Source organism: Dendrobates tinctorius, unplaced genomic scaffold (genome assembly GCF_039654945.1).
Source record: "Dendrobates tinctorius isolate UK_male_01 unplaced genomic scaffold, ASM3965494v1 ptg000059l, whole genome shotgun sequence".
NCBI classification, from domain to species: domain Eukaryota; kingdom Metazoa; phylum Chordata; class Amphibia; order Anura; family Dendrobatidae; genus Dendrobates; species Dendrobates tinctorius.
In genome coordinates, this window is record NW_027361727.1 from 14,979,850 (window position 1) to 14,995,801 (window position 15,952).

The 15,952-nt window shown below is 40.0% G+C and overlaps 1 protein-coding gene across 12 annotated transcripts in view; it reads right to left on the reverse strand.

Annotated features, from left to right (window-relative positions):
• Positions 1-15,952, reverse strand: part of NRXN2 (neurexin 2) — a 900,728-nt gene that overhangs the window by 475,207 nt on the left and 409,569 nt on the right. For all 12 annotated transcript variants that reach the window (XM_073578443.1, XM_073578436.1, XM_073578438.1 and 9 more), the window contains 2 exons: positions 4,614-4,775; positions 2,342-2,813 (listed from right to left, as the gene is read on the reverse strand). In XM_073578443.1, coding sequence (XP_073434544.1) covers positions 2,342-2,813; positions 4,614-4,775 — 634 coding nt within the window. The remainder of the gene's footprint in view (positions 1-2,341; positions 2,814-4,613; positions 4,776-15,952) is intronic.

Here is a 15,952-nt window from a genome sequence, read left to right on the forward strand (position 1 = left end):
CACACATATATATATATATATATATATATCATATTTGGTGTGGTCACTTTTGTAACCATCCAACTACTACATGGTCGTGATTTTACAGGGACTGGGAAGCAATCGAGACGCCAAGTAGATGCCAGGTGAGGCTGCTGGCCATGAAAATGAAGTCCGGCTGCAACAGAAGATGAGGCTAGAGGTCGGAACTGGGTACCCACAATATCTACTTACATTCTTTTTGCCTCTAAAGCAATATTATTCACATCAGGTTTTTTTATTAAAAGGCCACATTCACATGTTCAGTATTTGATCAGCATATTACATCAGTATTTATAAGCCAAAATCGGGAGAGGAACAATCAGAGGAAAAGTATAATAGAAACCCGTCACCACTTCTGTATTTATCACCCACTCCTGGTTTTGGCTTACAAATACTTATGTAAAATACTGACCAAATACTGAATGTGTGAACTTAACCAAAGCCTGAGTTGATTATGGAACCTCTTTTCTCTTTTTATGGTAAACGATTTTAATAAAGGCAGAGGTCGTCCATACATGGAGCCTTTTGTACCTCCCAAAAAAAGAAAGTTTATTTTGTAGTAATCTTCCTTTTACACTACAACCAACTACATAGTAACATAGTAACATAGTTATTAAGGTTGAAGGGAGACTTTAAGTCCATCTAGTTCAACCCATATCCTATACTAACTTGCCCTAACATGTTGATCCAGAGGAAGGCAAAAAAACCCATGTGGCAAACAGTAAGCTTCACATTGGGGAAAAAAATTCCTTCCCGACTCCACATACGGCAATCAGACTAGCTCCCTGGATCAACGCAATATTAAGTAAACTAGTGTATATACCCTGTAATATTATACTTTTCAAGAAAGGCGTCCAGCCCCTTCTTAAATTTTAGTAGGGAATCACTCATTACAACATCATATGGCAGAGAGTTCCATAGTCTCACTGCTCTTACAGAAAAGAATCCGCGTCTGTGAGTATGCTTAAACCTTCTTTCCTCCAGACGTAGAGGATGCCCGTCTTAGACATGTGTCCCCGTCACAGGTCTAAGAGTAAAAAGATCATTAGAAAGGTCTTTGTACTGTCCCCGCATATATTTATACATTGTAATAAGATCACCCCTAAGCCTTCGATTCTCCAAACTAAATAACCCCAAGTGTAATAACCTGTCTTGGTATTGCAGACCCCCTAGTTCCCTAATAACCTTGGTCGCTCTTCTCTGCACCCGCTCCAGTTCAGCTATGTCTTTCTTATACACCGGAGACCAGAACTGTACACAGTATTCTAAGTGTGGTCGCACTAGTGACTTATATAGAGGTAAAATTATGTTCTCCTCATGAGCATCTAAGCCTCTTTTAATGCATCCCATTATTTTATTTGCCTTTGCAGCAGCTGCCTGACACTGGATACTAAATGTGAGTTTGTCGTCCACCCATACACCCAGGTCTTTTTCAGTGACTGTTTTGCCCAGTGTTTTACAATTAAGCACATAATTATACATCTTGTTCGTTCTACCCAAGTGCATGACCTTACATTTATCCCCATTAAAGCTCATTTGCCATTTATCAGCCCAAGCTTCTAATTTACATAAATCCTCCTGTAATATAAAATTGTCCTCCTCGGTATTGATTACCCTGCAGAGTTTAAAGTCATCTGCAAATATTGAAATTCTACTCTCTATGCCCCCTACAAGGTCATTAATAAATATGTTAAAAAGAAGCGGGCCCAAAACTGACCCCTGTGGTTCCCCACTGCTAACCGTGACCCAGTCCGAGTGTGCTCCATTAATAACCACCCTTTGTTTCCTATCCCTGAGCCAGCTCTTAACCCACCTACACATATTTTCCCCTATCCCCATTGTTCTCATTTTATGTATCAACCTTTTGTGTGGCACCGTATCAAAAGCTTTTGAAAAGTCCATGTACACCACGTCCACTGCATTCCCTTGGTCCAGTCCAGAACTTACCTCTTCATAAAAGCTTATCAGATTAGTCTGACAGGAACAGTCCCTTGTAAACCCATGTTGATATTGGGTCATAAGGTTATTCTTCTCCAGATACTCCAGTATAGTATCTCTTAGAAAACCCTCCAGGATTTTACCCACAGTTGAGGTTAAACTTACTGGCCTATAATTTCCAAGTTCAGTTTTTGTCCCCTTTTTGAATATTGGCACCACATTTGCTATAGCAAATAATTTTAAATAATAATAATTTTGTTGTAGTTTTTTTTTTGCTTAAAAAGTATAGAATATATTAGAGAATGACCTTAGTTTATTTTTAGAGTCTTTAGATCATCCAAAACCTTTTTTTTTTTTACATTAGATAATAATGAACACAAACCTTTTCTGCCATCTCTTTGGATGTCAACATGGCACCACTCTCCATCATTGACCTTTTTGTGACTTCCTTTCACTTTAATTCCCCCGGAACCAAGATCAAGCAGCAGATACAGCGTCCCCTCGAGTAACTCCACTGCAAAGTAATCTGCTTTTGGTGGTCTTTCCGGTCTTCCAGTGGTTACTGATCCTGGAACAGCAGCTGTTGATCCACTACCAGCGCGTGGTCTTCCCTGGCTGAAAAGTAAAAGACCATTGGGCTCTGTGGTCCTAAAGTCAAAAGATATCGACCCGGCCTTCTTAGTCTCCCATCTAGGAAGGCGTAGAAAGGCTTCAGTAACTTGAAATGTTACGGGATCCAAGGAAGGAACATTTTCGCATCGGAAGAGGAGGTCACCACTTAGCCGCATCTTTGAATCCCCATCAGCAGCAAGGCGAGACAGCTCTAGTTTAAAGTCATTGTTTTTGTACACAACCTAATATGAGAAAGAAGGAAAATACAACTTTATACCTAATTTTTTAAAATGTAGACAGTGGAAGTCATTATATCGTTTAGCAAGGCACAGTGAAAAACCACCAATTCTTGGGTATTTCAGACAAGTTTTGAAAATTTTTGCCTGTTTGTGCCACCCCCAACACTTTTTCAAAAAGTGGGTATTGCATAAGAAACATGTCCTAACACCACAAGACAGATGTACTAAAACGTACGCCATAAAACTGCCGTACATTGTAGCCGAGAGCTACAATTACTGGTGTAATGACAAATGGTTCAAAGAGGCAACAAATTTACTAAGATGCACACACCTACATTGCAATGTAAGCACAAGGCTAGGGCCACACGATGACTTTCTGACTCGCGATGTGTCGCTACTACATCACAATGCAGTAAAAGTGAATGCGTTTGCATTGTGACAAGTAATAAACAAAATCCAACTGGGTCTGATTTTTTGCTACTTGCTTGTCACAGTCGTGGTACCCTATAGGGTGCACTGTGACCCCATTCACTTGCATTGTACTGCAATGCAGCAGTAATACATAATCTTTGGCCATGTTATCTGTGATGTGGCCAAAGTTACCGTGTAGCTCAAGCCTAAGAATGACTTGGTTTTTAGTTGTATTATTAATAAAGCTTAATCCTTGCGATCTTTTCAAGTTCGGAGCAGTTATGGACCGCTCCTGCCAGCGGTTCACCAATTGTGATGTCACATCGACAGAGCAGTTCCTTTCTCTTCTGCTTTGCCCTGTCAATGGGGCGTAATTTCTGACATAATGTTGATTGACAGCTGGTTCCCCACAGTTAGGGCAGGTGCTGACAAGCGTATCTTCCTGTGAACGGTCCCATAGACCAACATTGGTCTAAGTGCAATCCGATCTTTTGTTGGATCACACTCAGACCAATATTAGTCAATGGGGACCTGCACATGTCCAATTTTTTCCTCAGAGAGAGACTGTCCGAGGAAACAATCACTGCATGACCGAATTTTCATACAATATTTGGATCACACTTGGCCATGCAAGTCAATGAGTGAGAGGAAAATATCAGACTGTACTCAAATGTCATCCCACTGACAGAATGGGGAAGATGGAGACATTTTTTTCTCCATCTTCTCCTCATCTGAAAGAATCGGATCACACTCTGATCAGAGCTTGATCAGGATGTCCCAATTCTCTCAGATGAGAGAATATATGGCCATCGGTGCCTGACCTTTGGCAGCCCCGTCAACAGAGCAGAGAGGAAAAGAAGGAACTGTGTTGTCTACGTGACCTCACCAGAAGCAGAAGAATCACCGGCAAAAGCAATCTGTGATTGCTCGGAAGCGAGATTATTGCAGTGCAGAGAAGGCAACTTCATGCCATAGGGTAGGAAAATTATTCCCGGGTAACCCCTTTACACCATAGATGAAGGCAGCTACTGTCTCCTGGACCACAAGGAGAGCCGCACAAACTTGGCTCGACCATCTACCCAGCTGCAGAAACAAGCAACTTTCAAGGCACTGGAAATTGATTAAAATGTCATCTTTTATTTATTCCATAAGGTTAAAAGACAAAAATAGTAGCAAAACATTGTAGCAATGTTTTGGCCATATGGTCTTTACAAAGAAAGACGAGAACAAGAAGCAACAGCCTGAAACGTCTCAAGTTTTGTTTTGCTTCTACGTTTGTAATTTAACTTCATGGAATAATAAAGACAACAAAGTTCTAATCCATCTCCGGTGCATTGGACACTACACATTTTTGATGGTTTCACAGTGTTTAATGATTATTATCATACTTACATCCTTAAGGCAGCCCATAAAGTTATTACTGACAGGTGACCCTGGGAGATCTGCCGTGTTCGGACTGCCACCAATATAAAAGAAGTCATCACTCCCCAGCATGGTGTAGTCCTCTTGAGTGTACCCAGTTGAAGTGAGAATCCCGTCAACTGAAATGGTGACCTGGAAGTTGATTTGGATGGGTGGAAAGAAGAAAGAGAGAGAGAAAGAAGAATCCAAAAGAGAAGAGAAAGTGGAGAAGAATGGATAAAGAAAAGAGACAGATCCAAAAAGGAAGAAAAGTGGGGAAGAGGGGGAGGAGGGTAAAAAGACAAAAGTTAGGTGAAGGCAAAAAAAAAAGCTGCTGATGTCTCACCATTTTCATGTCTGTTCTGTCTCTGAGGCAAGACCAGCTCTTCACCAAAGGTGGGAAGAAAGGGAAGCTATAGAGAGATTGATACAATATTGATAGCGTTCGAGAGTTACTGAAAAATCCATTGGGGAAGGAACCAATTGGACAATGAAAAAAAAGGTCTCAGAGAAGGTTGGGTAAAGGGGTAAAAAAAAAAAAAAAAAGAAGGGAGAAAATGGGGAGGTCGGCGTTAAGAGAAGTGTGAGTTTCTGTGGGAATCCAGTGTATGTGGCAGGGGAGTTTACTTGATCAGCTCCATAGAAGAGGTACGACTGAGGTTTGCATTAATGGGTTTCATTGACTTAATGGTCTATTTCATTCACTCTTGTTCGTGAAGGTTTTGTAAGCCGATAGTACCTCGACATGCTACTTTTTTAGATTTTTTTAAGTTATTTATTTTTTGCTATATTTTAAGTATGCATTATATTATTTTTTTAACTGGTAATGCGCTGGGCACATTTTTATCATTTTAGTTCTTTCAATCTTATGGAGCTATAATAACTAGTAAAAGTCTTAGCAATATCATTTGTTTTTATTTTACTAAACTTTATTTTCATTCCGGCAGAGACACTTATTTGGTTTCCGCGTCTCACATTTAAAGAGTGAAAAGGCTTGTGTCTTCATGTTTGCCATTTATCTATGGTAGTGAAAACCACTTTATGGCTACGTGAAGGCCAAGTTCCCACGATGAGTATTTGGTGAGTTATTGATGTTGCATCATTTTTACATCCATTAAGTAAAATAGGTTACTCTTTTTTTTTTTTTAAAATACGCAAAGTAAAAAACTCACTGAAAACACATTGTGGGAAAGTAGCCTTAAGGAACCATCATTGAGTGAACAGTGTATCCAGCCCAAAAAGGTTAGCTTCTTCCATATATCTTTATTTGACTGTATACAAATCATTCTTAAAGGGGTTGCCCGGGACTTTAACATTAGTGTGCTATCCGTAGGATATGTCATCAATGTCTGATCAATGGGGGTGCAACACCCGATTAGTAGCTCACGGTGACTGCGGTGGGAGGAACTGCTCAGTAATGGAGTCAGTTGACTGTGGCCCCGGCCGGGTACTGCACGTCCAATCCCTATTGATTTGAAATCGATGTTGGATGTTGAACCCTCACCAATCAGACATTGATGACCTATCCTAAGGCTAGGCCATCAATATTAAAGTGTTGGACAACCCCTTTAAAAAATAAACAGGTTTCTGCTTCTCAATCTTAGGAAAGCATTCAAAAGAGACATAGATTGTAGCACCGTGTCACTTACTGGGCTCCTTGCTGTAGTTTTGATAAAATCTCTTTATCTCTGTTGCAGCTCTGCTAGTCTTCTCAATGATTTTCTCTGCCCACCCGCTGACTGATAGCTTTGTACATTTGTGCATATATAGAAAGCTTTAATCACAAAATGTGTCCTTTGAATAACCTATCAAAAAATACTTCTCATATAAATCATGAAAACTTTTTGTTACCAATGATTCACCATATTAAGGTAACAAATAAGAAGCATATAAATAATTTAAAAAGTTTATCTTTTATTAAACAACCATTTTAAAAGGATATAGGCAGAACAAAGTGCTGTGAAATGAGGGAACAAATCCTATGGTTGTGCATACAATATAAAAACAGCTAAAAAATGAATGTTTTACATTTCAAATAAATATATATACTGCTATGAGCTCATTTTCTGCTCCACCAGCTGGGAGTTCTCCTTCCGTTCTCCCTCTGGTAGTGACAGGAGGTAGTGATGTTAGTTTAATTGGTAATGGTCTGCCACCTACTGAGGAGGATAGTGATTGGATGTCTGGAGTATCAGACTGGATATAAGACAGCCTACGCCCTATCCTGTTGCTGGTGATTCAGTCTGTTTCTCAGGTCTTGGACTTCAGCTCTGCTCCAGTCTTCTCAAGTTAAGTTTGTTTTTTGCTGATGTTCACACTTGCTCTTGCTGGACAACTCAGTTTTTGTGTGGTCAGCCAGCCCGGCTGGGCTGTGCTGAACTTCCACTCTTATTTATCTGTATTTGCCAATTTGCCTTTTTGTCCTTTATTAGATTAGCCTCTTTTTGCTCTGTCTCAGAATATTCCAGAGTGCTGTTATAGTGGGAGAAGTCTAGTGACTTCAGGGTTAATTTTGTTATCAGAAGTGTTGGACATTATTTTTGGTAGGGTTTTTTGGCAGATTGCAGACAGTATCTTTCCTTTCCTGTCCTTTCAAGTTAGTTTGGCCCCATCGTTTGCTCAGCCTATTTTTCTGCCTTTGTTTGTGTTTTCATCTTGCTTCACCATCAATACATGTGGGGGGCTGTCTTTCCTTTGGGGTCTGCTCTGGGGAGTTAGTTTTCCTCTTTTCTTACTTTAGGCTTATGTAGCTCTCCGGTTGTGACGAGGCATCCAGGACCACCGTAGGCACGCTCCAAGACTGCTTCTAGTTGTGTGTTAAGATCAGGGCTCTGCAGTCTGCATAGTTACCAACCTCTCTGGTTTTCTGAGACTTAGCATGTGTTGCTTTTTTCCTCCTCGGTGACCCATTCATAACAATATACCATATAGGAGATAGTATAACCAACATTTTATAGCTGCCTCATATGTGCATGCAATGTTTTGTGACTATACCTTCTATCTAGGCACTAATTCTATCATAAGCAGCAGGTCATTATAAAGTGAGTCCTGATGATTCAAAAAATATATCTACAATGCCCAGCTAACGCCTATGCATGTGAATTATCACCAGAACAAAAATATGAAATTCATTTTGTTTTAAAGAAGCGAAGTGAAACGTGCGTCGGGGCAGAGGGACTCCATGGTTCTAACAGCTCATTAATTGACAGGTATTTAAAATAAAATGAATTTCATATTTTTGTTCTGGTGATAATTCACATGCATAGGTGTTAGCTGTGCATTGTAGATATATTTTTTGAATAATCAGGACTCATTTTACTTTAGAAGGTATAGTCACAAAACATTGCATGCACATATGAGGCAGCTATAAAATGTTGGTTATATTATCGCCTATATGATATATATTTTTTGAAATTTAAAAAACATTCATTTTTGAGCTGTTTTTATATTGTATGCACAACCATAGGATTTGTTCCCTCATTTCACAGCACTTTGTTCTGTCTATATCCTTTTAAAATTGTTGTTTAATAAAAGATAATTTTTTAAAAATTATTTATATGCTTCTTATTTGTTACCTTAATATGGTGAATCGTTGGTAACAAAAAGTTTTCATACATAGAAAGCTGCCAATCAGTTATGAGGGGCAGGAATAGCATTAAAAGGGTTGTCCAGGCTTGGGATAAAATTCTGCAGTCATTCACCAGTGACTGCAAACTTCTGAATCCTGGAAGCATGCAGTGCGCACGCGGTTTAGATTCTCCGAAGTGGCCGTTCAGAGTGGGCGTTCACATAACCACATGTATGCAATTTGCATAGTTGCGGTCACATGCCAACTAGACGGGTTAGTGTTCTCTCAATAAAAGTGTATTGAGAGAGGATGAGCACGTCTAGTTGGAATGTGAGCAAAAGTATGTGACAAGTCAGAAATTTGCAGTCATATGGGGTGACGGCAGTCTTTTATCCCAAGTCTGGACAATTCCTTTAATATCACTAGCAGAGCTGCCATATATAGAAGAGTGTTTTATCAAAGCTACAGCAAGAAGCTCAGCAAGTGATAATGCTGGAATCAGGGATTATGTACATTTTTAAAATGTATTTAAATAGAAAACATCTATTTAAATACACAAATATATGAAAAGTTAAAAGAAATGTTTAAAGTTAGATAAATTAATTAATTATACCTTTCGTCCCTTGCCATGAAGAAGCCAGACGGCAACGCGGTATTAGCAGCATGTGAACACTGTAAAAGCCCAAGAAGTGCAAGCGCACAAAGTGTCAGTGCTAGTGCACTCTCATCCTTCTCTCCTGTCACAGGATCACACAGCGGCCGATGCAGACAGGAGAGGGGTGTGTGAGCACACCTGTACTGACAGTCTATGTGCGCACACTCCCTGGGCTCCAGCAGTGTCAGTGTAATCTCTTAGGGCCAAGGATTCAAATCAAGCAGCACTCAATGCTAGCGCTCTCAAATCGGGCTATGGGGAATTATGGAGGATGTTCACTGAGGGAGTGGGACAGTGCACCGAGTCATTGGCCATGCAAAGGGTGCAGCGAGGACCCCTAATCAGCACTTTTCTTTAATGTAAAATAGTGATTCCCCTATATGTCTGAATAAGTGGTTTAGTTTGAGTATTGGGGGTGTCAGACTCTATAAATGGAATTAAATGCAATTTTTTTCTGTAATTTTTTCGGAATTATAAAAAAAATAAAAAAAAATTGGGATACTATAGATTTTGAAAATGAGGAACTTTTTTAATGCATAACTTGTTGCCCATTTGCTTTCCTAGGAATTTAGAAATGTTAAATAATATAAATTTATTATATGTTATTAATTTCATCTCACTACACTAAATTTGATAGCTCTAATGAGTATATACAAACTATTTAGGAAGGAGCAGAACTCCCAGTGTAGAAAAATAAAAGAGTCATATACCGAGGGCTGTGGAATCGGAAAGCCTAGTTCAAGTCAGTGAAAGCGGATCTGGCAAAAGATTTCCCAATGCAAACATGCACGCATTATTAAATCGATTTGATAAGACTGATGAGGCGGGTGAACTTATTCTTCATCGCAGGTCAGAATGGCTGCATTATTTGAATATTAAAAGGAACATTTTTGGAGAGCTTTTGACAACTTTCAAAAAAATACTTAATCTGACATGGATTTTCCAAGTCAGTTTAACAGCCTCATCAAGCCTAAAGTAATTCTATTTAATAATGTATGAAGTTTGCACTGTGACATTTGGTGACAGATCCATATTAAGGGTTTAGACAAAAAGATACATTTATTGTACCTGTATTAATTTACCAGCTTTTTTTTTAGTTATTTACTGCCACACTTGTATCCTTTGTTATACCATGACACTTTTATACTGTTGATTTTTTTTCTCTTATCTTCCCATTCATTCCTTACAATAAAGCCTTAGTAATAGGGAGGAGGTACAGTGGTGTAGTTTGGCTTTATTGTGGTTTTTCCTGTGTTGATAATGGTCTAGGGTGGCAGCACACCCAGCTCGGACGTACGGAGTACGTGATTAGGAACCTGTTCACAGCTTCGTTTTGGTTATGTGTTGCTTTGCAGCCACTGTTAGTAACACATGGACATGCAGTTAGCAGATAAAGTAACACTGTGCTGGTGTTTTCATTTTAAGTAGCAGCTTTGACCCCCCCAAATAACAAAAAACATTACTGGTGGCAACACAATTACACAAAAAGATCTAAATCATATTTTACTACACTTCATCCGCCTCATTCTCCATCTGTCCCAAACCATTCTCCATCATCAACATTCTGCATCCGCCTCATTCTCCATTCAAACCATTCCATTCTTCATCCTCCCCATTCACAGTCCACTCCTTTTCATTCTTCATCTGCCCCATTCCATTCTTCATCTGCCCCATTCTCCATCCACTCCATTCTTCATCCGCCCCTTTCCATTCGTCATCCTCCCCATTCCATTCTTCATCTGCCCCATTCTCCATCCACTCCATTCGTCATGCTCCCCATTCCATTCATCATCCTCCCCATTCCATTCTTCATCTGCCCCATTCTCCATCCACTCCATTCGTCATGCTCCCCATTCCATTCATCATCCTCCCCATTCCATTCTTCATCCTCCCCATTCCATTCTCCATCCTCCCCATTCCATTCTCCATCCACTCCATTCTTCATCTGCCCCATTCCATTCTTCATCCTCCCCATTCCATTCTTCATCTGCCCCATTCCATTCTTCATCCTCCCCATTCCATTCTTCATCTGCCCCATTCTCCATCCACTCCATTCTCCATCCGCCCCTTTCCATTTGTCATCCTCCCCATTCCATTCTTCATCCTCCCCATTCCATTCTTCATCCTCCCCACTCCATTCTTCATCCTCCCCACTCCATTCTTCATCCTCCCCACTCCATTCTTCATCCTCCCCACTCCATTCTCCATCCGCCCGATACCATTCTTCATCCTCCCCATTCTCCATCTGCCCCATTCTTCATCCACTCCATTCCATTCTCCATCCACTCCATTCCATTCTCCATCCGCCCGATACCATTCTTCATCCACACCATTCTCCATCCACACCATTCTCCATCCACACCATTCTCCATCCACACCATTCTCCATCCACTCCATTCCATTCTCCATCCGCCCCATTATTTCATACCTAATTTTTTTTTCCGCTTATATGAAGCGACTAACAACAAATTATACTTGACCTTGGCGGAGATTTACTGCAGCGGCAGATTACATTCTCATAGTTGCTCTATAGCAACAGAAGCAGCAGAATACAGACTGCCACTTCTCATAACAATAGTACCATTTTGTTCAGTGCTACAAAGAATAAATAATAATAATAATAATAAAGCTTAGGACCCCCATATACATTAGAAGAAAGCTGTACTAAATAGACAATTTTGACCAAATTGATCATTCGTTGTATGGTTCTTAAGCAGCAAGCAATCAACTTTTATGCGACAAGTGATCGTAGTTGTCCGAAAGTTCGATTGGTCACGTCTGATATTTTCACACAACTATTGTACATTTGGAAAACTTTATGTCGTTAGATCCACCCCATTGATTGATGAACATTTTTGTCCTCTATTTATCAGAAATGTATGATTTCATCAAAGCCTTGGGTCACACCAGCCTCTTTACTCATCAGTGAGAGTCGGGCTGAATATGCTAATCACGGTCTGATCAGAGTTTGATTGTATGAGAAGATGGGGGGGGAAAATTCTCCATCTTCTCAATTTCATCAATCTGTGGATCTCATCCTAGTGTGGCCTGATGTTGTTCACGCATTGACTCGCAAGGCTGGGTACAATCTGACAGTCAGATCAAACTTGGGCATACTGTGATTTTTTTGTTTTCCTCGGACCGGCTACGTCCGAGGAAAATATCGGAAGTGTGTGCACGGTCCCGTGGAATAACATTGGTCTGAGTGAGTTTTTGAAAACCAAGGAATGTCATTTCTTTTTTGTTTTTTATTGAAAGTGATCTTGCCACTTCCGGAAATGCTATTTATAATTTCCGCAGGTAAGTAGACTGCCAGCTCTGCAGCGAGCGTGCGACTGTTAGAGCGCCCTGCGCTGCACCAATAACAGGCACCAAGCAGCTGCAGGGAAAACAACACTTCATTTTCTCCCTGTAGCTGCTGGTCCAATAAGTTATTTACTTGCATATTACCGCTATATCTGCAGGCAAATAGTGTTTAATTCTCCTCCTGGCACTGCAAACCTAAAATCTTTTGTATCATACTTTAGGATCCTATTTTGCTTCTCCACCTCCAAACACCATGATGAAGTTGTGTTTCAATGTCCTGCTTTAGAAACTGCTTCCAACTGCTGCTCTACAATATCTGTTCAATTTATTCAAACAATTTAAGTATGGGGATACCCTTGTCTGAGCCTCTTTGATACCCACCCACCGAGTCAAAACAGGGAAAATCCTTTACGCTAAGGGCGCAGTCAGACACCTATATAAATTGTAAGGCAGTGCACAGATTAGCAGAGAGCTCTCCCGACCCGAGAGTCACAGCTGCATAGAAATGCATAAAGCTGTCAAGCTCGGATGGGGAGAGCCGCCGGCCAGTCCGTACACTGCGTTTCCGGTCTCTGTCAGATTCATACAGCCGTCTGACTGCACCTCAATTGTCAGAATAAATTGAACAGATATCGCACAGCAGCAATTGAAAGCAGATTCTAAAGGAGCATGAAATGGACTGACACAGTGCTGCTGCATAGTGTTTGAAAGGGAAGGAAACCAAATAGGGAGATAAAGTATAATATAAAAATTCAGAACTTTGCAATTTCTTGAGGATAATAAAATACAAAAGAAAGTGCAGTTTTATGTTTTACCTATATATCAATATGATGAAAGTTCAAAACATCAGAAAACTCGGATCACTGATAATAGAGTAAAAGTGGAGCACTGCAGGTTCAAACCTATTCATTCAAATGTGGTGCGGATGTGCAGTAATCGGCTGTGACCACTATACAGTTGATGGAGCTGTGCTGCTCTGCTCCTCAACTGATCACATCCATCCATCTAATATTGATGACATATCCTTAGTTAATCTTCTATGAAATAATTAACTAAGTCACTCACAAGTAATGATGAGGTGAGCTGTGACATCACCTATTGTGAATGGTGGATCTTGTGTTATCCACTGTATATAGAGGTGTTATCAGACATTGTACAGGAGGAGGAGGGGAGCTGTGACATCACCTATTGTGAATGGTGGATCATGTGTTATGTACTGTATATAGAGGTGTTATTAGTCATTGTACAGGAGGAGGAGGTGAGCTGTGATATCACCTATTGTGCATGATGGCTCCTCTGTTATCTACTGTATATAGAGGTGTTATCAGACATTGTACAGGAGGAGGAGGTGAGCTGTGACATCACCTATGTGAATGGTGGATCCTGTGTTATATACTGTATATAGAGGTGTTATTAGTCATTGTACAGGAGAAGGAGGTGCGCTATGACATCACCTACTGTAAATGGTGGATCCTGTGATCCTGTGCTATCTACTGTATATAGAGGTGTTATCAGTCATTGTACAGGAGGAGGAGGTGAGCTGTGATATCACCTATTGTGAATGGTGGATCCTGTGATCCTGTGTTATCTACTGTATATAGAGGTGTTATCAGTCATTGTACAGGAGGAGGAGGTGAGCTGTGACATCTATTGTGAATGGTGGATCCTGTGTTATATACTGTATACAGAGGTGTTATCAGTCATTGTACAGGAGGAGGAGGTGAGCTGTGACATCTATTGTGAATGGTGGATCCTGTGTTATATACTGTATACAGAGGTGTTATCAGTCATTGTACAGGAGGAGGAGGTGAGCTGTGATATCACCTATTGTGAATGGTGGATCCTGTGTTATCTACTGTATACAGAGGTGTTATCAGTCATTGTACAGGAGGAGGAGGTGAGCTGTGACATCACCTATTGTGAATGGTGGATCCTGTGTTATCTACTGTATATAGAGGTGTTATCAGTCATTGTACAGGAGGAGGAGGTGAGCTGTGACATCACCTATTGTAAATGGTGGATCCTGTGTTATCTAGTTTATGTAGAGGTGTTATTAGTCATTGTACAGGAGGAGGAGGTGAGCTGTGACATCACCTACTGTAAATGGTGGATCCTGTGTTATCTAGTTTATGTAGAGGTACTACTATTGTACATGAGGAGGTGAACTGTGACATCTACTGTATATAGAGGGTGTTACCTTTCAGTTTAACCCTATCTATGATAATGATACTGCTATAAGGTCAGAAAGTGTGAGTCGAGTATTAGGCCTAGTGACCAGTTTGAAAATGGAAACATTTCTGATTTTTGTTATTCGGATAATATGGGAAACATAAAAATGATCTTTTTTTTGTTCTTTAAATACATGTAACATAACTACCTGATTTAAACAATAATAATAATAATTTTATTTCTATAGGTCATTTTCTGAAGACATGTTCCTTCTAATTAAATCTTCAGGACTTTCTCTTCGGGGGTAATCATACAGTGGTTCAGTAGTAATTTTAGGGCCTCGTTGATGCACAGCCCATTGCCGTGATGTGTAACCCAATGCTAAATGCCTTATTAAGCCCCAGGGCAGATACCCATATAATAAGCAGATTTCATGGGTCATCGCTGATTAGGTAAAGGTTGACTGACGCGTTTTGGACCGGGCTGGTTTAACCCTTTCATGCTTTCAGCTTTCTTAGAATAGGCCAGCACTCATCAGATATAATTTATGAAACGGAGAACATTAGACCCTGATCCTTATGGCACTTATAATACACTGGGGGGGGGGGGTACGGGATTTTATAACGCCTGAAGGTGGCTGAATTACGAAATTGTCCATGAGGTCGATAAAAAGGGACTTGATTTGTAGTGAAATACGACTCGAGATGCCGGATAGCTGCGCGGCGCATTTCACAATTTGATTTATGGGGAATGCTTCAGAAACGAAAGAAGAAAAAAAAAACGAACAGGACAAAGAAATTACAAATTACTGCACGAGCAAAAAAAAAAAAAAGAGAAAAATTGTTTTCAAGAAAATAATGGCGAGTTCACTGACCGGCACATAAATTATCACCATAGCAACCGTTGTATAATGTGCACTTGGGGCCAAGGTTATAGGAGCGAACCGGACCACCCTGGTTTACATACAGAGCTTCCTCTACGTATCGCTCCCCTACAAGACTCCATATTTATCATCTTTGCTAAATGCAGAAACTATGCAGAGCGATTTACATCCATCAGCTTCTTTATTTCTCACTTTATTTTATCGGTGTGCTTTTTGTCTTTTTTTAGTGTTTGGGGGTTTTTTTGTTAGTCATATCAAGAATCAGTAATAGTTATTCCTAATGTATAACAATATAAAAAAAAAATAATAGAAGGGACCTTGATGCGTTTGTACAAATTCTTGTTTTCCAACCTTATTTTATTAAATTAGCAACCTGTCATTTTGCCAATCGCCACCAGGTGGTGCTATACATTGTTTTTTTTCCCCCTGGCTCCTTAAGGATATGCCTGTCTACAAGTATGCAGGCCATGACAACTTTGCTTACTACAGAAGATTGCTTTTGAGTTTTGAGTATTTTTCTTCAATGCTGGTTTAGTTTCTGGCTATATATATATATATATATATATATATATATATATATATATATATATCCATAGATAGACAGACAGATAGATATAGCATTCTCAAGTTTGGAAGTTATCCCTTATCGATGGCATTTTCCTACCATCTGAGAGCAGCATGATAAAAAAAAAAGATAGACCCTGATTCCAGCGATGTGTTATTTAGTTTTCTGGGTGCAGCAGTTGTGA